The sequence below is a fragment of the Pezoporus occidentalis genome, unplaced genomic scaffold (genome assembly GCF_034315485.1).
Source record: "Pezoporus occidentalis ecotype Australia unplaced genomic scaffold, CSIRO_AGI_Poc_V1 ctg136, whole genome shotgun sequence".
NCBI classification, from domain to species: domain Eukaryota; kingdom Metazoa; phylum Chordata; class Aves; order Psittaciformes; family Psittacidae; genus Pezoporus; species Pezoporus occidentalis.
Genome location: NW_026913168.1, coordinates 579,792 through 606,310, shown reverse-complemented (window position 1 = coordinate 606,310; position 26,519 = coordinate 579,792). Strand labels below are relative to the sequence as shown.

The 26,519-nt window shown below is 41.3% G+C and overlaps 1 protein-coding gene across 2 annotated transcripts in view; it reads left to right on the top strand.

The window, feature by feature from the left end:
- CELF2 (CUGBP Elav-like family member 2) overlaps positions 1-26,519 on the top strand; it is a 563,459-nt gene that overhangs the window by 159,918 nt on the left and 377,022 nt on the right. The window contains exon 1 of one of the 2 annotated variants that reach the window (XM_062609307.1): positions 18,959-19,439. The exons of the other annotated variant lie outside the window; for it this stretch is intronic. Coding sequence (XP_062465291.1) covers positions 19,387-19,439 — 53 coding nt within the window. The 5' untranslated portion in view covers positions 18,959-19,386. Of the gene's footprint in view, positions 1-18,958; positions 19,440-26,519 lie in introns of those variants that run through there. 2 annotated transcript variants of the gene reach the window in all.

Sequence of the window (26,519 nt, the reverse complement as noted above, 5' to 3'; positions counted from 1 at the left end):
TTGTAGGATGCATTCTGGGTGTTGCCAGTCAATCGCTGCTCTTTTTAAAGTAAAGGATGAAATTGTAGACAATGATATCCAGAAGAACATAAAAATCTGACATATACCCACAAAATCAATGACTATTTAGAATGAAGCTTGAAAACTTGGTATAAAACACTATCTTTATCTCATCAAACTAGGCCTACATCTTGTCCCATTGAAGGGATTTATGGAGGCAGTACTGCAGTATCTTTAAATGAATGTGAATTCCCTTGCTCCTTCAGGTCTAAGGCACACAGTGGAACATAATGACCTGTTGAGATTTCCCTGAGCAGCAGCAAAGGTAATAACAGCTTCACTTACAAGGATATGGGAAATCAACCAGTCTTTCCTTCTACGATTCTCTTTCCTTCTGAATAATATAACCATAGCATAAAAGCATGTTTAGCAAAACAATGAATTAATTTGTTTTCTGAGCTTGCTGGAAATTTTCCATTCACCTTCTTTCATTAAAATAAAAATTGGGTTGTGAAAACGAAAAGATCTTTTGGAAATGTCATTTTTTTCATGAAAAAAGGTTTTCTTTCCGCCTTAAAAACATGCAGTATACATTTGTACTAAAAAGCTATTTAGTTTTTCTTTTTCCCAATAATTTCCTCTCTACGTTACTAACTAATATTTAAGTGCCAGTTTTCATCAGCAGCTTTCAAATCAGTACAAAGGAGAAAAATGTCATTGTTCCTGCTGAACCTAAGGCACAGCAAGGGGCTGGAAGGGGATGCTAAGTGGCTTGCATTAATCTCCCAGCAAGCCAGAGCAGCAAAACCCACCTCCCGAACCCTAGGACAGTTTCCTACTTACTTTTCACAACCAGCCAGCACTCCTGTATGCCCTCTCTTTTGGCAAGAATCCCACTGAAATCCTCAGCCCAAAATACCTGTAAGTATGGCAGAATATGGATTTAACCTTCACATTTGGGCAGTTCATCTGCTGAAGGAGGAACTCAAGGCTCAATTAGAAGCCTTCTTCCTCAATTCATTTCTGAATATCAGGAGCCAAACCACATGAATTCTTGTGCCTTGGATGTTTATTGTTTTACTTCGTAGCCTAGCAGACAAAGAAGAAGAGAGCAGGTGTCGAAGGCAGGGAAGAACAGTGGGACTCCTTCAAGACAGGAAAATACACTCTCAAGCATGGGGAGAAAAAGAAAGAATAAGTTGCTTTGTGCTGCCAATGCCTATAGTGGAGGAGCTGAACAACATTCCCCACATCCCTTCTGCCTCTTTCTCCATGCACATCATTTTTTGCACAATAAAGAGAAAGCAATACTTTGTCATGCTGTATTAAAGATATTTATCTCCTGCAGTTCATGGGGTTTTCTATAGTTCTAGGATTAACCTAGGTACAGTCCTTGATATTTGCACAACAGAACAGATACTTGCCCCGAAACAGAAATCCTGTGTTTGATCCTGAGCAGCTCCTTATCAATACAGATTTTGACCCTGATGGCTGGTCAGTCAGCAACAGCATGGCCAAATTCAGCTTGAGCTGTGGTCAGCCTTTTGATTAATTTGCATTCTTGAGATTCTATGGAAAAGGTCCACATGGTTGTGGCACATCTGGGGCCTACATCCCTATTACAGAAATGGTAGTGACCCATGCCATAAGGGCACAAAACGAAGCAAATATCTATGGAAGTTTTACTGATGTCCATGTGGTTGTGAGGGAGGAAAGAAGTTTGGATCTAGTGCGGCGTGAATAACCTATGGTAGCTCCTCTTCTAGTGGAGGGGCCTTTGTAGGAAACCCAGTCTCAAAGGAGACATTCAGGGGACCTACTCTGGAGGACCTGTTAGCTCTGTACTTTGAAGAAGCCTGGAAATCTGCTGATGTCCTTGAGAGTACCGTGTTCTTCGTGTTCTCTGGTGCAGCCGAATGGATGGCTTACAGACAGATGTGAGTCGTAACTCTGAAAAGAGTTCAAATAGATGAAAACCAGACCAATAAAAGAGATTTCCTGAATGAGCAAAGAGATAGCTGTACATCTGTCACTGAATACAACGTGCCTACCAGTGAATATCTTTGGAAAGCCTATGGGATGCAGCCAGTATTGGGTACCTGAGACACTCCAAAGCATCAAAGGGCTTGCAGATTGCAAGATAGAAAGCCTCATGCTCCAGTATTTAAGCACACAAAGGCTTGGATTTGCCTATAAGGCAGCTCTGGAGTCTTCTTTGTCTCAAGGATTGCTTTCTCAGACTTGCAGGAGAGCAGAGCCACACACCAGGGCAGCATACTTAGGCCCCTAATGTGTATTTTTACCTCATGGTAATATCTAAAAACATCAGCTGAAATAACTGCACTGTACTGTGCACTGTACCAGCACTACAAAAGACAGTAGGATTCTCAAGCCACCTATCACTTAAATAGACAAAATAATGGGAGAATGTAAATATTATCATTCCCGTTGAGCAAACAGAGAGCTGGTATCACTTGGGGCGGGGGGGGTCAGGCAGATTGAGGAAGAAAACTCAGATCTGGCGACTCCCAGGCCAGTGTCTGAGCCACACAGCCACAGTTCCACTCTCAGCAGAGCTGCTGTCTCCGGGTTTTGATCAGCACATATTGCTCCCAGCAGTTACCCTGTCTGATTTCCATATCCATATTAATTTTCCTACAGATGATGCAAGGGGTCAAGGGAAATAAAGCAGCACAACTCATGCAAACGTGGCAAAAAAAATGCCACCCCTTTTCTGAAAGCTTGCTGTAAAATAAATAAATAAAGTCGTATTAAAGAATGGAAAAATTACCAAGGGAGTCATAAAAAGTTAGCTTTAGGCCAGAGAAATGTTGCTTTTCATTTCTATATAGTACATGAGAATATTCTGTGGACTAACAGTGCATGAATAATGTTTTATTAAAATGTATATCTTTACAGCTTTATTTTATCAGGTCCTTCAAGGCTTGGCATAAAAAAGGTTTAACAAGTTTGACACATGCTGATTTAGCATTTATACCACAAACTGAATCTGCTGCTTTGTGAGGGAAAATAGGCCAGCTTTCAAAACACAGACACTGTGAAGTATTCAAAGTGAAACAAAAAAAAAGTGAGAAGTGGGAAGAACAACATAAAACCAGGACGACGATGGAAAATGCAAACCATGAAGCTTCCAAACCTGCTGTGGAAAGGCTTTGGTCTAACTTAGAAAATACACTGCACTAAATGGTGCAGTGTTTGTGGTCTCAGCATCCAATTTTCTTAATTGAATATGCCAATAGTCCAACGTGTAGAATTCAACTAAAAGTAGTCAGTGAGGTTTTTGTCCCCTTTTCTTCTCTCAAATAAGCATTTGATCAGGCCCTTCCTAAGTCCTATTAACACTTCAACACTAAACATACAAGCCAAAAGAAAACACTTCTGAGAATATAAGTTTTAAAACATTAATGTCACATTATCAGCTGCAGGAGGAGGTATTTTAGAAATCTCCTCGTTCAGCCTTAGTCCAACCCAGAAGAAAGCCACCCTAATGTTCGTTAGGGCTGCTATTTGCAAGTTGGCTTACAAGGCAATAATTATCTATTATTATTAGATGCATACATATTAAATGTATTAATAAATATGTATGTAAACCCCAACATTTAGGACTAAAAAATAACTTCCTGTTCTGTGCTAAACTTTGACATAGATTCCTGCATTCTGAAGTTAGTCAAACCTCAGCTAAACTCTTGTCTAATCTGTCTTGTACAAGAATTTCTTAAATACTTTAATCACAGTTTTTCTTTCCATGCAAACCCTGGATATCTGGTGTGTTTTGTCACTTTGCATTTCCAATTATTAAAACTGACAGATGGAGACCAGTTAATATTATTTTTATTTCTGTTACTTTGATAATTTTGTACTTCTGTTTTTAAAGCAACCACGCTGGATTCCTCTGAGCTACTTGTTTATGTAAGTGCACTATAGAAACAAATATATGAATCTATATACTAAGCTTGCTGGAATTGCTACAGCACTACAATAGGGAGAGGATGGGTAACATATTTTCATTAATAAGGCATCATCTTTACAGAGCTAATCAATAAGCTAATTAAGTGGAGTTGTACCATTGCCCAACTTCACGGTGGGGCTTTTATGTTCTACATACATCTCTTCCACATTTCCCAGATTTCTGGCAAATTAGAGATAGATAACAAAAATTTGCCTTTATCATGACACACATCCGAACTTCTATTTCTTAGCATATTGAACAGCAGAACTCTACATCATAAATTACAACGTATGTTAGAAGGAAAGACAGTTCTATACGAAGCCCCTAATGTTTTCTCTGATAAGCGCATTCTTATGACATTCAATTAGTCTAAAGATGATTTTCCTGAAAACTCACAAGCTTTCTAGTACCTTAAAGTCCTTTTAGTAGCAACCATTCCAGAGGTAATTAATATAGTTTTATTTGTATAGCAATTTTCCTACTATTAGTTTTTGAAATGCAAGAGATTGCAAAGCTGTTTGTAGGGGTTGTTTTCTTTTCTACCACTAAAAGTGGACACAGACACTTTCTGCAGCAATCCAGGAGAAGGAAACTGTGCTGGTTGTCACATTCCATTGCAATTTCCAAAAAAATCCCCATATATTTACATTCTATAAAGCCTGAATGTCAAAAAATAAAACCATCACAGTTTTGATGAAACCAACAGTTCTCTACTTACATGCATCTACTTGAAACAAACGAATACGGGAAGTATGTAACAGAAAATCTGGAGTTTATTAAGCTTTATGGAGTTATCCTTTGTTCTTTTAGAAACAGACTAATTTTTAGTTTTAGCCAGCAGTTTTTGCCTTAAATATGTCAACTTAATAAATGTTTCTTTAAGAGTATTTATAGCCAGTAAAATACTGGAGGGAATATGCTGTTTCTTGTGGTTACAGGTGTGATAACATTAACAGAAATTTTAAGTCAACTTTTACCTTTTTAGGGTATATTTAGTATGAGACAGGGTCATACTTTCCTGAATAAATAACATAAGTCTATACAACAATTGCCAAATTTTCTCCATTGTATGTTTTATTGCTGGGTGATTCAAACTGTAAGAAAATACTGAAACTGTCCTCACCAAAAAAAAAATAGTTAGATTGGGTAATGAAAAAGTGATAATTGGGGATGCTATCAAAGTTGAAAATGTTCTGATCTAATAATAAAGGAACAAATGTTAATTTTGACTACTTTGCAGCAATCTGCACAAGAGCAACAGAAATCTGATCAATGAAGAAATTGTCTTGGGATTTTACTACAAATTGACATTTGTAAATTTCCATTTTCTGGTGACATGTTATCCTGTTTGTTCACTTGGCTTTCCTACAAATTTCCATTTCAGATTTAACTTTGTGAATATTGTCAGGTAGTGTGACAACAACAGAGCACTCTGAATCATTATGGCACTTTCTGACCAGTGCTGCACATTGTGTGGCAAATTTCTGTTATCTTCAATGGCAATGGCTCTGAAACACCATCACAGATTTAATTTAATGTCATCCTCCTCATAATATCATCTTCTTCATCGTGCCATCCTTCATAATATTTTCTCCTTCTTTAGTTTGACCTTCTTTCCCATTTGGAGAGTGGAAATAAGGGTTACTCATTGTAAATGTTCATTGATGTAAAATCATCTGATAGTAGGGGATGAGTGTGTTCGAGGAAGATCTGCAGAGCAAGATATTCTGCTTTGTTTTCTGCTAAGCACTGTGGGCAGCCCAATCCTCTCTGCAGGCCCCTGCTCCCACAGAGCTGTCCAGATGGTCTAGGTCTGACTCTCTTTCATGTGAGGTGGGGAGGTGATGGGGAAAGTTTGTGTCTGGCTTAAATGACTTACCCCCCAGATCCCTGGGCCTCAGCTGTTATACAACCCTCAGAAGATCCCCACACGTGCCTTACACCATTGCTTTTCGGTTGTCTGGGGTTTTCTTGTAAATAACCCCATCACCACCTCTTGCTTCTTTCTTGCTCTTGAGCCCTGGAAGGATACAAGGAATGTTGCCCACTATTAGCTCTAAATTGTAAGGCAAGCTTGAGAGTGAAAGGCAGGGCACATTGGGGTTGTCCTTGCTGGCTGCAGCAACAGTACAGTAGAAATCATCGTGCCTTTGGCACGTTGGGAAAAAGGCTGGTTTTCCAGTCTTGTGAAAGACACAGCCTGACTGGGATGTATTGGAGATCGGTCTCCCCCACTCCCCATAGGATGCGTCTGTGCTCAGGGCTGGCTGAAAGCTGTCTGTCTGTTGAACCTGTACAGCAATGAACATGAAATAAGTAAGTTCTCTTATCACTTACATGTGAGTGTTAGACCTCCACATTAAAATTGAGGGAACTCGGAATATATAGAAAAATCTGATATGTTTATCTTGTTGAAATCGACTGATAATTTGGATAAACAGGTTTAGTATCTTTACCCATAACTAGTCTAAAAAGGGTGGAGTGAGCAAAAAAATAGGTTAGTGAAGGGGATTTTAGGATCATAGGATGATTTGGGTTGGAAGGGACCTCAAGAGATCTACAGTCAAACTTTCTGCTCAGAGGTAGGCCAGCCATGGGGTCACTCCAGGTTGCTCAAAAAGAGGAGTCTGCAAAAATGAGTCCATGTAAAGCATAAATCACATTTACTATAAAGAAAGTACTTGAAATGGAGTTCATTGTGGAATTAATGGGTGGATGTAGCAGCAGATGCCCAGAGTCTCAGTGCTGTGGAGCTCGGTGCAAGTTCATAAGGTCATGGACCTTATCACAGGGTAGATCACAGAATAGATGGCAGGAGAGGCAGTGCTCTGTACTAAAACCACCACTTGCATCTGCATTAGCGGGACTGAGAGTACACATCAATCAAAAATTAACTAAAAGTGCTCTAAAGGTGTCTCCACCCAACTATTTCAAACAAGAGACACAAATCAAACCTCACAATAAGATGTGTTATTCCGTAAACACCAGTCAGTAATGCACGAAGGGGAATTGAGGTGTGATGGGAGCCTTTGGTTCCTGAGACATGGCTACTGTGCCCATGAAGATGACAGCAAAATATCAGTGATAATTTGTTTAGGGTCTTTTTTAAGTAAAGTAGTTTCAAACATAAATAATACTGTGCTCAACACAAACCAAATCTGTTCTAGACTTCATTATGTCGGATAAAGGTAAATTTGTCACTAGACTGGAAGTTAGTCATTGCCTAAGGATGAATGATCATGACATGATTGCATTCAGTATAGCAAACTGAGTACATCCCTGCTAGTCATACACATACTGGTGCTTTAAAAGAGATAATTTTCTAAAGGAGAAAAATTTGAATGAAACTGATTGGAAAATAGAAAGTTCTTTATTCATGGTTTTATAAGATTATCTTAACTCCACAGTGAGTGAAGAGGATACCTTTGGCTAAAAGCTTATACCACCTCAGTGGTATGGACACAAAATATAGAGAGATACAGGAGAGAAAATGAGGAAAAAAAAAGTGGAAATGGGGGTAAATGAAATGCTATGAAATATGTAAGGGATGTAATAGAGAAGCCAAAGGCATAGCAGGGAGAGTGGGCTGGCTGTCAGGACTAAGTAAGACCAGTGAGAGAAGCTGAAGGTGTGCTGTACCTCGGGGGCTGTGAACATTTATTGCCACATACTGGTATTGTTGCTGGTAAGACAGGAACAGATTTTGGCTCTGGGACAGATTATTTACTTGAAAGTGGTTCTTATATCACTCTTTAATTTGGGAATTTCCTCCTTTAGGAACCCTTTTCTTGTATTACTGAAAAAAAAGACATCATTTCTAAAAATCCAATGTATTTTTCATGCACGAGGTTATTTTCTTAATTATATTTGCTGGAGATACAGTTTTGCTCACCTTCAATTTATGTTCTTATTTCTAGAGCCTTTGGCAGTCTTTCAAAGAGTATCCATACACACTGAATTTCATCTCTTGGCTTTAGATGATAGCTCTCAATAAATCCACTAGCAGGACTAGCAGAAGGGAGAGCACTTCCCCTTTCCTCCTCCCCTGAGCAGAGCTCCAGAATAAATCACGATCCGCAACACTTCATTGATTGTGGTAAAGCTCTCCTTTCTGCCAAGTTCAATGGCTGATGAAGTTGCATCTGCTATTTCTCCAGCCTTGTGCCAGGTTTTACAGCTTTCGGAACAGAAATTAAAGAATCTGCAGTATATAAACATTTAAGTGTTATTTTTCCATTACAGGTTTCCAAAAGCTGTCCTGCCACCCAGGTCAAGACAGCTTTCCACAGCAGTTATCTTGCTCAGAAGTGAGTTCGAACTATGACTGATGTATCAGTTCAGGTTGTTCATTAAAGCGGTTGTCACCTCTGATGGCAGCGGAGAGTAACCAGGTTGGAGCTGGAAAGCAGGAATTTGATTCAGCAAGAGCTAGCAAACTTTCAGCATGCATGGGTAGGGATAAAAAGTGGCATTATTCCTTGTCCTGGGATGCATACTCTTTTAAAACCACTTCTTTTAAAACAGCTCTGTATATGAGCTCTTGGTATATAGGTCATTACTAGCCAGACACAAAGTTGTTAATAGCACTGCAGGAAAGACAGAGGTGGGCAATAGGATTTTCTAGATCCTGGATGACAAACCCTTTGATTCTGTATTGGAAACATAGCAAGACGATTCGCTCACATCATCTAAGTATAATGAAATCTGTTGCAAATGTTTAGAAGATTTAGATAGCTAGAAACATCTCTTGGGAACAGATCATTTCTAATGTGTAGACTGGGATAACCTGCACTGAAAGGGAAATGTTATTTGCCATACCATAGAATCATAGAATAGTTAGGGTTGGAAAGGACCTTAAGATCATCAAGTTCCAACCCCCTTGCCATAGGCAGGGACACCTCACACTAAACCATGCCACCCAAGGCTTCATCCAACCTGGCCTTGAATGCTGTCAGTGATGGAGCATTCACAACCTCCCTGGGCACCCCATTCCAGTGCCTCACCACCCTAACAGGAAAGAATTTCCTCCTTATATCCAATCTAATATCTAATATCAATCTAATATCTTATATCTACCATGGTCATGTTTAATTTATGCAGGTCAAAAAAGGGCAGGTGGGCTACCCCACATAGCCACGGACCTGTAAGCAAAATACCAGAAAAGAAACAAAATATTTGGCTGTGAAATATTCTACTAGTAGGAATGTGACTAATGGAAACCTGGAATTCCTTCAAACATACCCATTTCATTCCTTTACAGCATTACAATAGAAAAGTATTAAGTATTACTCCTAGCAATATATTACTCCTAGTAATATATGCAAGTATTACTCCTAGGCTCTTAACTTGGCATCCCTTGGCAGTCTTGGGGGCACTATGGCTATTGATTACCAGCAGAGCACAGGTTAATTGGATTGAGCATGAGCCAATTAACATCTCAAAGCCAGCCTCAGCTGGATGATTGTGTTCTAAGACGAGTATTAGGCCCAGTTTTGTCATGAATAACGTCAACATGAAGTCCAAACTCACTACTGACATCATGAAGCAAACATGAATTTCAGATACAGCGTCCATAATTTGGAAAGAAGTTTGGAAGCAACCTTTGAGTGCAATTCAGGATCTCAAGGGCAGGTAAGATGATGAAAAGCAAGCTTAAAAAGCTGGACTTCGGGAGAGCAGACTTTGGCATCTTCAAAGATGAGAAAAGGACCCGGAAGGAAGGGTGGCCCAAGAAACATGGTTCATATTCAAGGATAACCTCCCCAAAGCTCAAGAAAGTTCCATCCCAAGAAACGAGAAGTCAGGCAAAAAGGGGGATGAAAAAGGGCTCCCAGCCAAACTCAATACACTAAAAGGAAGCATACAGAGGATTGAAGCAAGGATAGGAGGAATACAGAAACATTGTCCAGGCATACAGTGATAGGAAAGATAAAGCCGAGATGGAATAGAATTTGGCCAGGCATGTCAAAGTCAACAAGAAGAGCTTCAGTATGTACATAACTGACAAAAGGAAGACTAGGGGAAATGTGGCCAGTGCTCAATGAGACAGAAAAGGCTGAGGTACTGAATGCTTCCTTTGCCTCAGTCTTGACTAGCAAGACCAGCTTTAAGGAATCTTAAGTCCCAGAGACCAGGGCTGAAGGCTGGAACGAGGGTGATCTGCCAGTGGTGGAACTGGCTCAGGTCAGGGAATACTTCATCATTGAGGATGCTCTCAATAATTTTTGACTGGGATTAGTGCCCAAAGACTGGAAGAAAGTAGATGACACTCCTATCTTCAAGAAGGGCAAGGAGGACAAAGCAGGGAGCTACAGGCCAGCCAGCTTCACCTCAATCCGTGGCAATGTGATGGAATAACCAATCCTAGAAACCATTCCTGGCACACTGAGGACAAGAAAGTCATCACCATTTATCACCAAGGGGAAATCATGCTTGCCCAACTCCGTAAACTTCTATAGTGGTGTGACTGGCCTGGTAGATGAAGGGAAAGCAGTGGACATCCTAGACTTCATGGATATCCTATCAGCCTGGACATCAGTAAGACGCTTGGCACTGTCTCCCATAAGATACTCATAGACAAGCTGTTGATGTGTGTCTCTAATGAACAGACAGTGAGAAGGTGAACTGAAAACTGGCTGAATGGCTGGTCCCAGGGGGTGGTGATTGGTGGTGCAAAGTCTCATTGAAGGCCAGTAACTAGTGGTGTACCACAGGGGTCACAGTCCTTTAAATGCCTTAAGTTAGTGATATAGAGTTCAGTTTGTTCAGGAGGATTTCAGTCTTATTATTATTTCTTCTTTTGGAGATGTACAAATATTCCATTAAAAGAAAAAAAACCCAACCAAACCCAAACCCAGTCTTTCCAAGGAAATTCTGTCCTGTTCATTAATTCACTTTCTGCTTACTTTCCAAGGCGCTGGTATCTAAAAGAAAAAGGAAAAAGGAAGGGTTTGGGGTATCTAAAAGCATCTTGGTGAGTGACTAGGCACCTATTTCTGCAAGAGGAAAAAGCTTTCTCAAACCACTGCATAAGGAACAATCATCAGCAGCTGGAACTTCTCATTTGCAGGCAAGCTACAAACTAAAAGAGAGAAATACAAGGTATTTGAAGAAACTACTACAGAGAGCAACAGCATCTTTCCTCCCTGATTCCTCAGGCAGGGAATGAACTCCTTCCCAGGTGATGAGGAACAAACACAATGTGTAATTCAGTTCTCTGAAAACTGTGTCAGAGGGCAGTGAAATCTAAGGTAGTGATGGTCCCTTCTAGTGATCCCTCCTTGCCTGACGTACCAGTCATGAAGTAGGTTCCTCAAGGACACCCCATGAGTTATTAGCAACCAACCCACTCCAGGCTTGAGGGACTCAGCCTGTATTAGGTTCCAGAGAAGCCTGAATTTGCTTAGGCTATGACAACTGAACACCCAAATGAGTAAACAAGGATATTTTCCTTGCTGCTCTATGGGTCAAACTATGCAATATGCAATTTTCAAGACACCCCGTGTCCAGAGAGGGCAATGCAATGGTCTAGAAAGATGGTTTTATTAATCTAACACTTTTTGCGGGATTTATTGGTTGGATTTTGTCAGGTGAAGCAATGAATGTTTATGGCTGAGGTTTAGAAAGTAATAAGAATATTTTCTTTTCAACATGGGGATCTGTGCTTGTCTTTATTGGAATCACAACCTAGGCCTTGTCTGGGAGCAAAATCACTAACGTGCTCGGGCTTTTGTAAATGAGGTCAGCAAGAAAGAGAAGTGTGACATGAGATTTGGAGTAGTTTTGATCCGAAGGAAAGGATTTCTTGTAAACAAACTATGTGTGAATTTGACCTGTGTATATAAATAATGTAATCTGGCCTACAGTAGCTATTAATGCTTTGAAGGATATAAAACTTTCATGAAGAGATGTAGGAAGTAATGGAATAGCCAGCATGGGAATGAATGAACATTTACGTGATGCTTTTCTTAAAATGGGTAGCCCTCAGAAATAGGAAAAGCATGGCGCTGCACTTTCACAAATAAAAGAAATAAAATAAGTTTCTTTAGATAATAAAGACAAATAATTGCACTCAGTAATTAAGGAAAAAAAATGTGCTTTCTCTGATTTCCCCTGAATTAGGAAAAGGACCTTTTTAGTGAACCTTTTACATGGGTAAGTTGCATTTTAGAACTGAATTTAATTCCAGCCTTCTATTGATCAAGTAATACTGTTATGAAACTCTCTCCTGGACTGTTTTCACAGGGATAACATGTTTTTGGTGGGTTTTCTTCCCCCTCAGGAGAGCAACAGACTATTTCAGTGTGTTCCATAGTGCTTTGTTTAGACATATGCACACACCTGTACATGTATTTGTAGATGCTTGTTCCTATGCAAGCAGATAACCACTTCTAAGCAAAGGCTCCAGGGGAGTTACATGCCCAGAATCAGGACACTTAATTGGATTTTGTGCCTATAAAATCTCCTGCCAGCTGTTATGGCATAAAAAGGAGTCTTCCCATTTTGTCAGCTCTCCCTGCCTTTGTAACAGGAAGATGAAACACTGTTCTCTCTAGTGAGCCCAGCAAATCTTGAATCCCAACCAGAGTCAGACATAAGCTCAGCCTGTGCTGGTGCGGGCTAAAAGGATGCTTCTCCGTGCCTTTGTATGAAATATGTATGTGATAGCTCTGGCATCTAAAGCATTCTCTCTTTCCCTACTTGCATGTCATCCTCTTCAGGTCAATAGCAAAGCACGCTGTCACAAGGGACATTGTGTGTGTGTGCGTGTCTCTGTTTAAAGGATATAATCTCCATGTGCAAGGTAAGTGTTTGTGGTTGGCACTTTTAAAATCATGCGCCTGAATGTAGTTTAATAAAGATGAATCTCAAAGCGGAAGAATTATTTCACCATTTTCTTAATTTCATAACTATTCCCTTTTGCTGTTTTCCCCCTATTTTCCCCTATGATTTTGGAGCTTTTCAATCATTTTCATTTTAAAGGGTAGAGTATAGGTGATCATTTTTTTTAAGCTTCAGGGCTTCCTTACTGTGCTACAGCAGCTCCTAAATTTTTGAAGTGGTGGAAGCCATCTGTCTCAACAGATCATGTTCTTTTACACTGAATGACGAACCAGCATTTCACTTGATTTAGACTTAAAACAATCTTGGAAAGGAAGGAATTTCATGAGGCTGCCAATTTTTATGTCTTCTATTAAGTTCCTAGTGTTCTGCTCTGTAGATTGCTAGGGTGGTATCTGTCCCTCCCAGATGGGAAAGTAGGGCACAGATAAAAAAATAGTTTTCTCAATGTCAAGAAGAAAGACATTGAGAGGAATTAACCGAATATCTCCATCTAGTCCCTTACCAATAATCATCCTATTCTCTGGACTTCTGTGATGAATAGAAAACTGGAGGTAAATATTTGAAGAGTCTATTAAAGACATATGGGTATGGAAGCACTGATTTTCCTTTGTCCCTTTGAAAATCGTTTCCTAAATATTTTACAGCATGCATTCAGCATAATTTAATTTCTCTTAGATTTATACTTCAGCGCCGCATGAGATGGCATTCAGACTGCGTAAATGCAGCTGTAGCCCATGTGAAAACATGGCCTTCACAACAAAGCACTTATTAAGGTCATTACTGAAGTTTTTATTTTCTGGACTATGTTACAGAGGAAGCCTGAACAATAACCTTTTTATAAGGATGCATAAGGACCTCCTGGTGTTCACTGTATGACCTGACACCACAAGAATGAAAATTAAAGGACAAGCAGTGTCAGCGCTGGCTTTGCCGTCTGCCACAGCACTGGAATAGTTAACAGCTGCTATTTTCCTCTCTCCCAGATTTGACCCATGAGTCTTCCGAATGGAATGAAAGGGTGTGCAAGTGGCTCCTTCTGAACATGTCTGGCAAATACAAGAAGAGTTTCTTTTCTTTCATTCTTTCCTTTGGGTTAGGAAGCGCAAGCCCTGCCTTGGACTACAGAAGTGTTCTTGGTCTACCAATGCTGCAGAATGAAGAATTCCTCCTACTAGCCAAAAAGGAGAAATTTAGCAGAGGAAGTAAATGTTTGGCTCATATGCTGCTTAAAGTAAACTACAAACACAATTAGGATGATGCGAGTTTGGGGAAGACTGTCTTTACAGAGAGCCTGGAAAGCATTGCTCCCATAATAAATTATGCCGTAATAGTAATTTTCTGCTGGGTGTGAATAGGCACAAAACACGTCTTTGTTCATAATGTTTTTTATTGTAGCAGTTGTCATAAGCAAAACCTGAAAGTACTTGAAAATCCATTAAAATCACAATAAGAGTTATAAAAGAAAAACCCCATCTCTTGAAAGTTTGTCTCTGCAGACTTTCTAAAAGTGAGAAGTCGATAAGTATGAGACACATGTATGTGATTTCAGACTAATGATTAACTGTTGAAGTGCTAGCATTGTACAATCAGGCCTGCTGCTTAGCAAAGAAACAAACCCCTTCAATCTCTTAAGCTGCTGGATGAAGCCAGCTTCTGAATTGCTATGTGTGATAAGATGGGCTGAATCCCAGACTGGAGGGACATTGACTGGCCATGAATCAGTGGTTACTGTCTCCAGCATGTTCCAGTTACAGTGCTCTTTCCCAAAGGGCAATTGTTACTTGGATTTATGCCCGCTTGTAACTGCTTTATCTGTAGTTGTGTCCAAGCCCCAGTGCATTTCATAAACTTAGGGCTTACAGTTTCTTGTCTTCCAGGTCATGCATTTCACAAAGAGAGAACGGACTTGAATTAGAGATCTGTAATACTTGGATTTACTCAAGTTCTAGAAGTGAGATTTTTAATATTTTTTTTTTTTTACAGAATTATTGAATTCAGACAGATTTCTTTCTTCACACACCCAGGTCATGAACAAGCGCTCCAGTTCCCAAGTTAAAACAGCATCTTGCCAACTTTAGAACATTTGGCTGGTCAGCAGGAAAGGAAAAGCTGCTTGTAAAGCACTGGAATGCATTTTCAATTAGTCACTCCATTGCTTAAAAGGCTAGGCATTAGACACTGGGAGGAGAGGCTGGGGGGTGGCAGTGCTGGTGGGGAGGGACAGTATGAGGCGCTTTGGAGAAGGGCCTTTATCAGCCCACAACAGCAGCCCTGAAGTTGGAGGCCACTCTTTAATAGATAAGCTTTTGTTTAACAGCCGGCTCCCTAGAGACAGTGAGGTTTTCCTGGTAGAAGACCAGGATTTCTTTCAAATAACTTAATATTGCTTTGTATGAAAGAGCGGTGGAAAATATGTGTTGGGAAGATGCTGGATGGTTATTTATCTCTCTAGAAAGGTTATTTATTTTATTATTGCCTGATAAAAAGGCTGTTGGGCATCCTGACTAAGAGGTCGTGCTTTGGCAGACCTTCCTTGGCTCCTAAAATATTTTGAATGAGATAACAGCCTTGAAAGAAGATTAAATAACCAACTCAAACTGCTTACTAGGTTTATTGTCCTGCCCAACGCTATGAATTCCTCAGTCCAATGGGTTTCTGGTAAAGAAACAGCTGGGAAAAAAACTCTCAAAACATAAAACCATCTTTCTAATACTCAGTAGCCATCATTGCTTCTGCCTTTTTTAAAGGCTTTGTCCTGTACTTGACCTTCAAATGTTTGTAGCTAGCTGATCTGGAACGTTTTTGACTCCACAGCTGTCTAAACCAAGGGTGATGACATTGCTTAGAGATCCTTTTGTGTATGTGTGTATATGTGAATACTGTTTTCAAAAGAATATATGTATATTTACTTTAACATGACTCAGAATCTTGGAAAGCTTATAGTTCTTTATCGTATTAACTGAGAACTGCCAAGCTCTTGCTAGCTCATGCATGTTATGGCATGAGAAACCAAAGGTATGCAATAGGCTGGTTTCCAGCAGGTAGAGGAAATGTTAAGGGTTGTTGCCTTCTGGCTAAGTGTGATAAATTTGCTCAAGTAATATTTCACAGATGTGCTGGGCTGTTTTGGCAAACGAGGTGAAGATCATAGGAAATTTCTTCACTTAAAAGCATAAAAAATCAAAGTTTTGAAGACAAAGTTCTTAACCACAACAGAAAACCACACTGAACTAAAAGACAGGCTGGAGTACCACTATCCAAGCGCAAGAGTTAATGTAATCCTGCAGTGGGTTTCTGTTTTATTTGTTTTCTCCTACTATAGCTACACGCTGCATGAAATACATGAGGCTGTTTTGGAAAATCCATTGCCCGCCGCAAGTTTCTCTGTGCTAAACTTAATCTTCTAGCTTTATTTTTAGCAAACTTATAGTTGCTTTCTTCAATGTCGGAGGGAAGAGATGGCAAAATGCCAGCCAGGTCCAGCAAAAGGGAGACCTGGCTTTCATTCCAGAAGTGAAAAGTTTAAGATAAAAATAATAAAACCCACCATAAATAGTTTCAAATATGAAAGGAATAAGAATCTTAACTCCTATGGTATAGTTTTCATGTGGAGGAAGTAATGGAGTGTTTTCTGTGCAATCAAAACTGTGTTTATAGAAAGTATAAAATATACTAGTGAGAGATAGAATTTTAGACATAGGAGATAGTTTGTGGAATTTCTGGATGACCAGAGTAAGAGATGTTCAGCATGCTGGTGCAGTTTGGCACTCACCTGAAGCGGAGGACAAGGGATCACTTGTTACTCTTGGTATTGGTTTCTCCACATACATCGGGGTAAATTGTGGTTCTCCACTCCTTTTGTCTAGTCCTGGAAGTCTAGGCATATACAAACATCCAACCTGAAAGTAAAGGTCTCTTACCCTTGTACCTCTCACCTACTCCTTACCAGTACAGAAACTAGAAAGCAGTCAGGTCCCGAAGTGGGGTGAAAGCGCAGAGCATCCTTGCCTCTTTCTTATCGTGCAGCAGTGGATGGGTAGGATGTGACAAGGACTCAAATTGGGCTTGTCAAAGGGACCAGATAAAACAGTATTTTGATTCTCTTTTTTTGTTTGCAGGCTAAGCTTGAAGCCCTTGTTAATTTGAGCCGGGTCATCAATATGAGATGTTCAGTGAGAGGTTTATATGGGACAATGTGTGAATATAGCTGTAAACCCAGAAAATTTGACAGTAGAGAGAAAGAGAAAAGGCAGTGTACTGTAACCACTTATGTCCTCCCCAGCCTCAAGTGAGGGGTTAGCCTGTGTTAACAGTGGTTTACAAACTTCGGGGAAGAAAGGAAAAGACACTGTCCAATCTCTTTTTAATCACTTCCCATGCTGTAAATGAAGGTTTCCTCAGCTCCACAAAGAAACGTATGACAAGTGGGGATTGAATTTCATTTTCCATGGCAAGCACCTAATCCACCTCCTGTCGGTAAATTAATATATAGCCCCAAAGGTTCCAGAGGTGGATACAACCCTTATCTCTGAAGAAGTGCTCAGAGATATGTGTGTATAAGGTGAGAAACACCCTGTGCCTGTTAAGAGGGAGATGGAGCATCTGTAACACCCAGCTGTCCTCCACCCCTAGATATGCATCTTCAATCTCACCATCAGCAGTCTCTGATGTGTTTATCCTTGTTACACCCCTCAGAGACAAAGCAAAGCCATTGGAGCCATGGCCCAGGGGAGGGTGTAAGATCCAGAGGTCTGAACTTGGGGCCCCACTTGCTGAGGCCGGAGGGGGCTCAGTGTTCATTTCCCTTAAATGAGGGATTAGTGATGCACTGGACTTTGAATACAGAAGGCATTTTGTATCTAGGTTGCTTAAAACCGGTTGTTTTATCCGACCCCGCTATCTCCTGGCTGCTGTCTGGCAGGCAAAATGGTCACAGGGCAGTGGGAAGCCTCAGTGTCACCTTCTGGCAAGGGCAACACTGTGCTGCCTTTGTACTATAGGGATGCCAACAAGGGGGAGAGGGGGAGTCAGCCTGCCCCAAAGCAGCCTACAGCATACAAGGGAGCCCTGGAAATAGTTTAGACATAGCTGGAGTTTTATCTGTCCAAAGGAAGTGGTGGTGGGAGACTTAAAGCAGCCTCAAAAGGCCTTATTGTACCCCTTATTATGTTTCCATGAGCGTGCGATCCCACACATTACCAGAACTCCATGTGACCACATTACTGCTTCTTTTTAACATATAGGGGAGGAACTTAAATTTTTTTTACTTTTTTTCTTTTGTAATTTTAGGGTTTGGTTTTTTTTGGGGGGGAACTGGTAGCAAATTGAAAGTAGGAGCACACACCTATGGTACAAATAGCAAAGTGGAACCATCCGTCATTTGGGCTAGTTTGGTTCTCATTGAGCATTTCATAAAGGGCAGTTTTGTGTCCCCCCCCAATTTTATTTGGGAATTTCTAGCAATCCCAAGAATCAGTCTAGCTCAAGGAGAGGGTTCAGTCATTCACGTGATGAAAGGAAAACATTTAGAAGGAGGAACACATGCAAAAGATAAATCTTTAAATAGAGGGAAATCGATGTCCAGAAGTGTTACAGAATCACAAAATAAGCCGCTCCTCCCGATTTTCCCACATAAACGCACACTGACAGCAGTTACACACAGTTACACACAGTTACACTGTGGTGATCCGAAGGATGCTTTACTACTTACTGATGTAGCAACAGACACAAGAAATGGAGTTCACAGAATTACACAGACGCCTTTCCCCCCTCTCAAACACCCAAAGGGTTACATCTGTCTTTGCATTATTAGGCTTTATATTATCCCACCATCATACAAATCAGGCTGCTTTCAGTCACAGCTTCAGCTCACAAGCCTAATGGCTTTTAAAACATGAAGGGGGGACACAACGAGGACTCCGTACTCCAAAGGTTGTGAACTGGTGTTGATGTGTGCATTTGCCTGTCTATACGAGGGGCTAAGGGGAGGAGAAAAGGATGGGAGAGGGAGTTGCGTTAAGTCCCTCCTTTAAAAGTGTCAGACTCCAACCTGCACAGAGCAGGGAAAGCCCCCAACAACCTTCAGGAAATAATATAAAAGCTAAACCTCAGAGGCAGAAGGAAATACCCAAAAGGAGAAGTCTGCAGCTTGCAGTAATCTGTAAATGATTGCTGACAAAGACTGGAGGCTTCAAGCTTGAGCTGTGTTTGCTCCAAGAGGAAGCCAAGAAGGACGGTGTTAATAAAGAGAGATTTAACTGAGGGCTGTGCTTGGAATAAAGTGGGCTACAAAAAGGTCAAATTTGATCAGTTGGAGCAGATTACAAGGGCTTTAAAAGGTAGTGGTAAAGAAATGAAACTGGGACTGTGAAGCAATATAGCACAAGATTGATTTTGGGGGTGGAGAGAAGCTGGGACAAGTGCTTATCAGCTTGAGGAGGAAGAGCTGTGCTGGGTTTGTTGTCATTCCCACACTCAGTAGAGTACTTGCTGCTTTTGTGGTTAGGCTTCCCTGCCGTGGGGTTGTTTTTTTCCTTCTTTTATATATATATTTTATCTTTGTTATTCCTGCAATGGTGTCTATAATCTCTGACTTGGATCCTCTGAAAAGCTGGAAAGTTTTAAGGTAGGCCTATGTTTTCTTCGGTTTAGCCCTAAATTAACGGGAGTTTGTGTTATAATCGGAATGCGAGCCCTGGGCTTGAGTAAGAGAAAAGTTTCTGGTAATGAGAGCCCTTTTAAGATACAGCAAACCTTTGAGCAGATGTTTAGAGAGACCCGAGGGAGGGTTTTTAAGTATGCTACTCGGTGTTACAGTGTAGAGGTTTTTCTTCCCTTCCTTTCTTCCCTTTTTATAGGGAGAGGTTGCTCCGCAAATTCAAGTCAGCAGTAAAGGCTCACACCAGTTGAAACTGCGGGATTAACTCCCTGCTTTCCGCACCGTGCTCTGCAGGCGATCCGGGTGGGAAACAGCATGAAAGTTGAGCAAGGAGTGGGAAATAAGTCTTGGGGGGGGGGGAAGGAAGGGGGACAAACGTGCTTGTTTCGTTTCTTGTTTGGCTTTGTTGTTGAAGCTTCCACTCGTTGCTGTCCCTCCAAGCCATGTGTTTGATACTTAAAAAAGGGATGCTTGCAATCGGTTTGGTACTGATTTTTTACCTTCAGCACTGCTGTTTTCCTTTGTATAGTGAAAAGGGGTAACTTGAGCTGCTAAAGAGAAGGGAAGGGGGAATCATTGTTAACGCCTGCTGCAGCTATTACAGCTCCAAAGTGTTAAATGACCTTGTTTAATGCTCCTTCTAAGTGCCTTATTGAGTGTCCGGACATGCAGAAAGTTTGCTGAACTTCACTGGAAATATTTGGGAATGTAGACGGTGAAATGAAATAAATGAATGAAATGAAATAAAAATAGTTATATATAAAACTAAATGCATTTTCTTCAGCTCTTAGGCAAAACATGGAGCTGCACCTAATATTAGTGCAGTATTTTGTTATTTAAAGGGAGTAAATTGCAAGGGGTTTGAGAAGGTATGTGAATTGTGGTATTATTATGCTATATACAGTAATAATACTACAGGATATTTTAGCTTCTTACTGCAGTGTTTTACAGAACTTATTAATGTGTCCTGAGCTGAAGGAGGAAAAACAACCCTTCTAAAGTCAACCATAAAGTTTACTTATATTAGTAGTTTTTTTCCTTTTTCCTCACATTTGCAGGACGCTGAACTTTTCCTTTTTGGAAGCTTGAATTTCTCTGTCAGTCTTCTGAGCCTGTGCATAGGAATGTGAACTGAGATCCTTTATCCTTGACTGTGGCATGAGGCTTGGCACAGCGGTCTTACTGCAAGTTTGTTTTGTTGGTTTGGTTTGGTTGGGGCTCTTTTCAAGTCATTTAGGACTGTCAGCACAGAATGATGGGGTTTTATTCGACTTTCAAAGCCTCGGGGTGGATGTGAGCTCAAATGTGTTGTGCGGGATAGTGGAGTGCTGTGATTGGCATCTGGGGTAAACAGTCACGTTACAGCAGACGGGAGCAGGGGTGACTGCTGTGAGTCATCACCAATGAATGCCAGAAAAGGACTTTCGCAGAGCTTCATATGTGTTGTCTTACAGCGTGTGCTCCAGAAAAGCTATTCTAGGAGTTACTTTAAAAGTTCACCTCACTCCGTGAGACTACTTCTGATTCCTCGGCTAGTCGAGTCAGGTGATGCCAGGTTTTTGCTGCGTTGAGGGATGACACGGAGGACTTGAAAGTTGAAAAGATTGAAGGAAGAGGCAGTGTTGCCCCCTCAAAGAATCCTGCTTTCTTAGAAAAAAATGATGTATTTGCATGACTGTAAAAGAAATCTCTCCTTGGCGCTTTTTTCCCACATTTCCCAGTGCTGTGTGTATATCTGGAGATTAGTTGTGTGGACGCAGAGCAGGTCAAAGATGTGATTAAATCAATTTTACTGGACGTGTCTGTGTGTAGTTACCGTGTATGATTACAGCAGCGACCCTGTATGAATATGGCATTGTGCTGATCAGCGGCAGGATGCAGAGGGTTAAGGGGTGACACATCACAATATGGTATATAAGTGAAATAGTCACTGATAGTAAAAAGCTAGAAGTCAACGTGCAGTTCATATGGCTTATGACTTACTGCACTGAAATGCTGCTTCTGCCTTTCATAAATAAGGCCATATTTCCAGCTTGTTTGATGCTTCTGAGCTTACTGTGTTTAGTGCCTCTTCTCCATGTACAAAGGAGCCTATAGCTAATATTCATAAGAAACAGAGGAATGTTTCTGTGTGCTTCTCTAAGGTGGCATGTAGCAATGCTTAAGAGCCAAATGAGATGCTGTGGCAAATGCTATGCTCAGCTCAAGAGTAGCATCCTATGGCAGCAAATGCTCAACTTTGTTTTCCCTGTGCTTCTACTGTAATTTATTCTGTGACTCGTTCACAGCTTGAGACCTGCTTAGCTGGGGAAAGACTGAAGGATGCAGATTTCATGGAGGCAGGGCAAGGGGGAGGAATAATGGCATTTGGGCTCAATAATTCTCAGGGGCTTGGTGCAGCTATGGACTGCCTTGGTGCTGATTTCCCTCACCTCAGCTGAGCTCTGGCTCCTCTGCCCTGCTCCCCAAATCCACTGGAAGCACATCCTCTGCCCTCTGATTAAAGGTAATAATAAAGGAAAAGGTACAACAGAACAACAGACAAGGCGGTGGGAGGTGATGGAGCCTGATGGGTGTGAGAGGTGGCGTTGGAGGATGGCAAGGGATTTGTTGGACTTTAACCAGCAGCACTGGGAGAGCTAGCAGAGGTATTAATGGCAATAAATGGCAATGTGGTGTGTATATATAATATTACATCAGGCCTCCCTCTTCCGTTGTCTGTCTGGGGTAGGACAGAGAGGGTTGCAATGCTTTCTGGCAAGCCTCAGCACCCACTGGGTTCACGTTACAGCAAGGGGGGAGGAACTTGGGCTCTAAACACAGTTTAATGTGCAGAACAAAACCCACTTCAGAAAGTATTTTCTTTCACTGGATTTCTTGATAGTGATCTGAATATTAAAGTTACTGGAAAGTAATCTCTGATAGCTCGTGGATTTGTTCTTTCCCTCCTGTTGTCTCTCTTCAGATAAGCTCCCAGCATAAAATCTATGCTTTGACATTAACACAGTGCTGCCTGATCTTCCTTTATAGATGCCTTCTCACTTTTCAGAGTGACTACAGTAAGTGCCTTGTCTGTTGTACTCTTTGGAGCCAGGAGAGATTGGCAAAACTTCAGGCCTTTTCAGAAATCCTCCAGAGCCTTACAGCAAATGGTGTGTGCTTGCCCAGCCCTCCGCAGACATAGGAATCCCATTTACTTACATCCAAAATGATACGGGAGTTGCAAGTCTAGACCCCCTAGTGTATAAGAGACCAAGATCAGCTCCTGTGACTCCAGAGATATCTCTAATCCCTCTTTGAAACTTCCTTGTACATCTGAGATGTGGTTTTGTTCCTCCTGTGCAATAGGGACAGCTTTGGTCACTGTTTCTGAAGTGACCTGTGCTCTGGGCCTCTACAGCAGGTAAAGCGTGGCAAGGAGAGGCACTACAAGAGAGCAAAATATATCTCTCAAGGCCATGTCTATGCTGCTGCTTTTCTCCCTTCATTTGCTCCAGCAGGGCTAAATGCAGCACTATAAAACACATGAACTACCTATACAGGGAAGACGTTGTCCCCTCTTTGCGTTCCTGTCTGATATGTGACCTTTCTATGGCTTATGGCTGGGAATACAAAAAAGTGGGTTTTAACTTGACTTTGCAACCTCAAGGTGAAATCCAAGCAAAGAGTAGGAGTGCTTCGCTCACTTCCAGACTGTGAAGCAGTGGATCTTGCTGTGCTGCTCTGCATTCAAACGACCTGCATTTCACAAATACTATCGAACTGGACCATAACGCTTGGCTGGTGGAGTTGGGAACATCTTGTTTGGAACATGCCGTGTGTCAGGCAGACGTACGGATTCAAATGTTCTCTCCAAAATGCCTTTTCCCACCACACATGCCATCCAAACAACCTGTAAATGGTTTGGCTTTTCAGGAAAAAAAAAAAAAAAGCCATTTTCATGCTTGACAAGTCAGTCCAGGGGGAGCAATTTCAGCCTTGTTGGTGTTTGTATTATGAGCTATTTTGGGTAAGTAGCCCTGTCATCATGCCCTACTCCTGTGATTGCCTATGGACTGAATAAAGTGATCAAATTGGGGAAGGGGGGGGGGAGTTCACACAACAGCTCAAATTCAGTTGTTGGCACAGAGCAATAAACCAAGACCAAACACTGATGTGCCAGTCTTATTCCTGCTTTAGCTTTTGCCTTTCCATCTTAGCAAAGCTTAGGATAAGGCATCCTGCATTGTATTCAGTATCAGAATAGACCAGTTGAGTGCCTGAACCCCCAGCACAGAACCTTTGTTCAGGAAAAAGTGGGCAAAAGAATCTTATTTCACATGGCAGTGTTCAAGGCCAGGTTGGATGGAGTCCTGGGTGACATGGTTTAGTGCGAGGTGTCTCTGCCCATGGCAGGGGGGTTGGAACTTGATGATGTTAAGGTCCTTTCCAACCCTAACTGTTCTATGATTCTGAGGACCAAAACAGTGTTGTGTCCATCTGCTACTCAAAACCAAAAGAAAACAAGTCCTGAAAGTCTGGCCCATGGATATAATGCTGGACCCCATCACCACCAGGTAATGGAATTTCAGATGTTAGTGGACAATGCAAATTCCCCCCAGTTGCCACAGTATGCTGGCTTAAAATAAATAAATACACACAAAAAGAGGGGTGTGTATCATGTAATAACCAAAAACACGTTTCAGAAATGGTTTTCCAGTTAACCCCTCCAACAACACAGAGCATGTCAGAGATGGATGGCACTGGAAGGGTTGCTAGTGAGGGTCACATAGATCCTGAGTTGTGACACCAGGGGGATGGTGGTTGGTTCTAAGCTCTGATACGTAAAATATGAGCAGCAAAACAGTCTGGATTCCCCTGCTTTCAGTTTGAATGACTCTGGAGTCACTCAAGTGCATAATACTGGCATGAAAAATTAGGGTCAGCTATATCAATGTATGAGATTTTGCATCTTTTGTATCTGTGATTCCTCTGCACTTTATTGAGGACAGTGCTGGCAGTTTTTCTTGGTTTGTTTCTTAGAAATGCAGGATCTATGGGGTGATTGGAAAAGTGAAGATAACAGAAAATAGCAGATTAGGATGTAACACACTCCTGCACCCATTGTTGATGGCTGGGAAAGTCATCCAGTCCTTCTCTAAGCCGGTGCAGATTTATTCTTGCATCTTTATTTTCCCCTGATTAAAATTCAATATCACTCCTTTCAATAAGAGGTTATTCTCCACTGTTTTACTAAAAACAATCCACTTTTCATATTAAGCCTGTATACAAGCGTATTATATCTTGTTCATTTGGACACGAGTTGTTAAATCTTCCATGTGCTTTATGGGGGATTTAACCATCCAATTCAAATGAATGCTCTCTCACAAAGAGGTTTACTTGCCATTGTGCTATGTTTTTTTGCCTAACTGTTTAAATTGCCCCAACCCCTAAAACATAATATGAAATTACTGTGCCAGCAACACAGATGCCTAGCAAGAGTGTGACGGTAAGCGTGTAGTAACACTGTGATCCAGCCACCAGCGATGCACAGTTCAGGGACTTCCTATGCCAGCAGTGATGTCTTTTTCTTGAGGAATGCTTCCTCCATGAATTCATCTGGTTTTGCAGTTGTAGCTTGGAGCCCACAACATCTTGCAGCAAGGAAATTCTGTGGTTTGACGCTTTCCTGGTTGCGTTATGATACAAAAGCAGTGCTTTGGAAGGGCTCTCTTTATGTGCAAGTTTGCCTTGCATCTGTGTTTTGGGACATGTGGTAGCTGTTTTGAGAGGTTTCCCTGCTAAGGCCTTGAGACAATGAGTTCAGGTTCCTTTCTTTTGAGGGGAGATTGTGTTATTTCTGTATCTATTATACCCCTAAATTTCACTGCTGATCCTTGGGCGACATGGTCTAGTGTGAGGCGTCCCTGCCCAAGGCAGGGGGGTTGGAACTGGATGATCTTAAGGTCCTTTCCAACCCTAACTATTCTATGATTCTATGACCTGTGATTAGTGACATTAGTTAATGGATCCACATGTTGCAGGATGCAGGTAAAACCAGGATCATCCTTTCCCTACATGCACTACTTAATCATACTGATTTTCACCTACCACTTCATAGTCTTCATCTCTTAAACCAGTAAGAGTTCTAATTTACTCCTGCAGATCTCTGCAGCTCTTTCCTAACTGACCCACTACTAATTTTAAGCTTTGTTTCATTCTGCGCTCAGTAGAACTGAAATAAGGAGGAAATAGCCTGTAAAAGGAAAGGTAACCGGGCAGTGGCAGGGTTACCTTGTGACTTGAGAGATGAGGTTATAATTTCAAGGTTTTCCCAGGCTTTCTGTGTCAGTTTGAGTGAGTTACTTAATCTTTGTTTGCCTCAGTTCCCACAACTAAAATGGAGTTGTTAATACCTATCCTACCTATTTTGGCTATGAACTTTTCATGGCTATAGAGATGTGTGGCTCTTTTTGTGCAGAGCCCATAGCAGTGAGGGGTCAAGCTTTGGTCTGGGCTTTTCACGACCTGCCCTCACAACGATAACTTACTTCACTGAAACTAGAATTTAACTCTTTTTGAGAACAAGCAATTCCTTGGTCATTTACTAAACCCCATTCTTCACTGTTTCTGCCTTTACAATGCAGCTCCCCAGAGGAGCCACTAGAATTCCCCACGTGCACCAGCCTTTTTCCAAGAGGTTATTAGGCTGAAGCTGGTTTTAAGCCTGAAACCCAGAGCTGAATGATCTGGCTGAGCTTCGCCTAATGGTAAATTACTTAGCTTGGGTGTCTGGGTTTCTTATTATTCCCCTTTGGGTTTTTCTCTGTGTGTATGTGTGATGCTTCTGTTCAGTAACCCGTTACCAAATGTGTAAGTTCTGTTACTGTTCTGCTTTATTAAACTGCCTCCAAGCTTAGTCTTTCCTTTGGTGTGCAAGCTCTTTCTCTGCATAGCTGCTTTTTTCATGTCTGATAGGTGCATATGTGAATAATTCGTTTCATAGGCTCATGTTTTGCTCTCCATTTTCCTAATCCTTTCCTCAGTTGACATACAACTTTACTCACC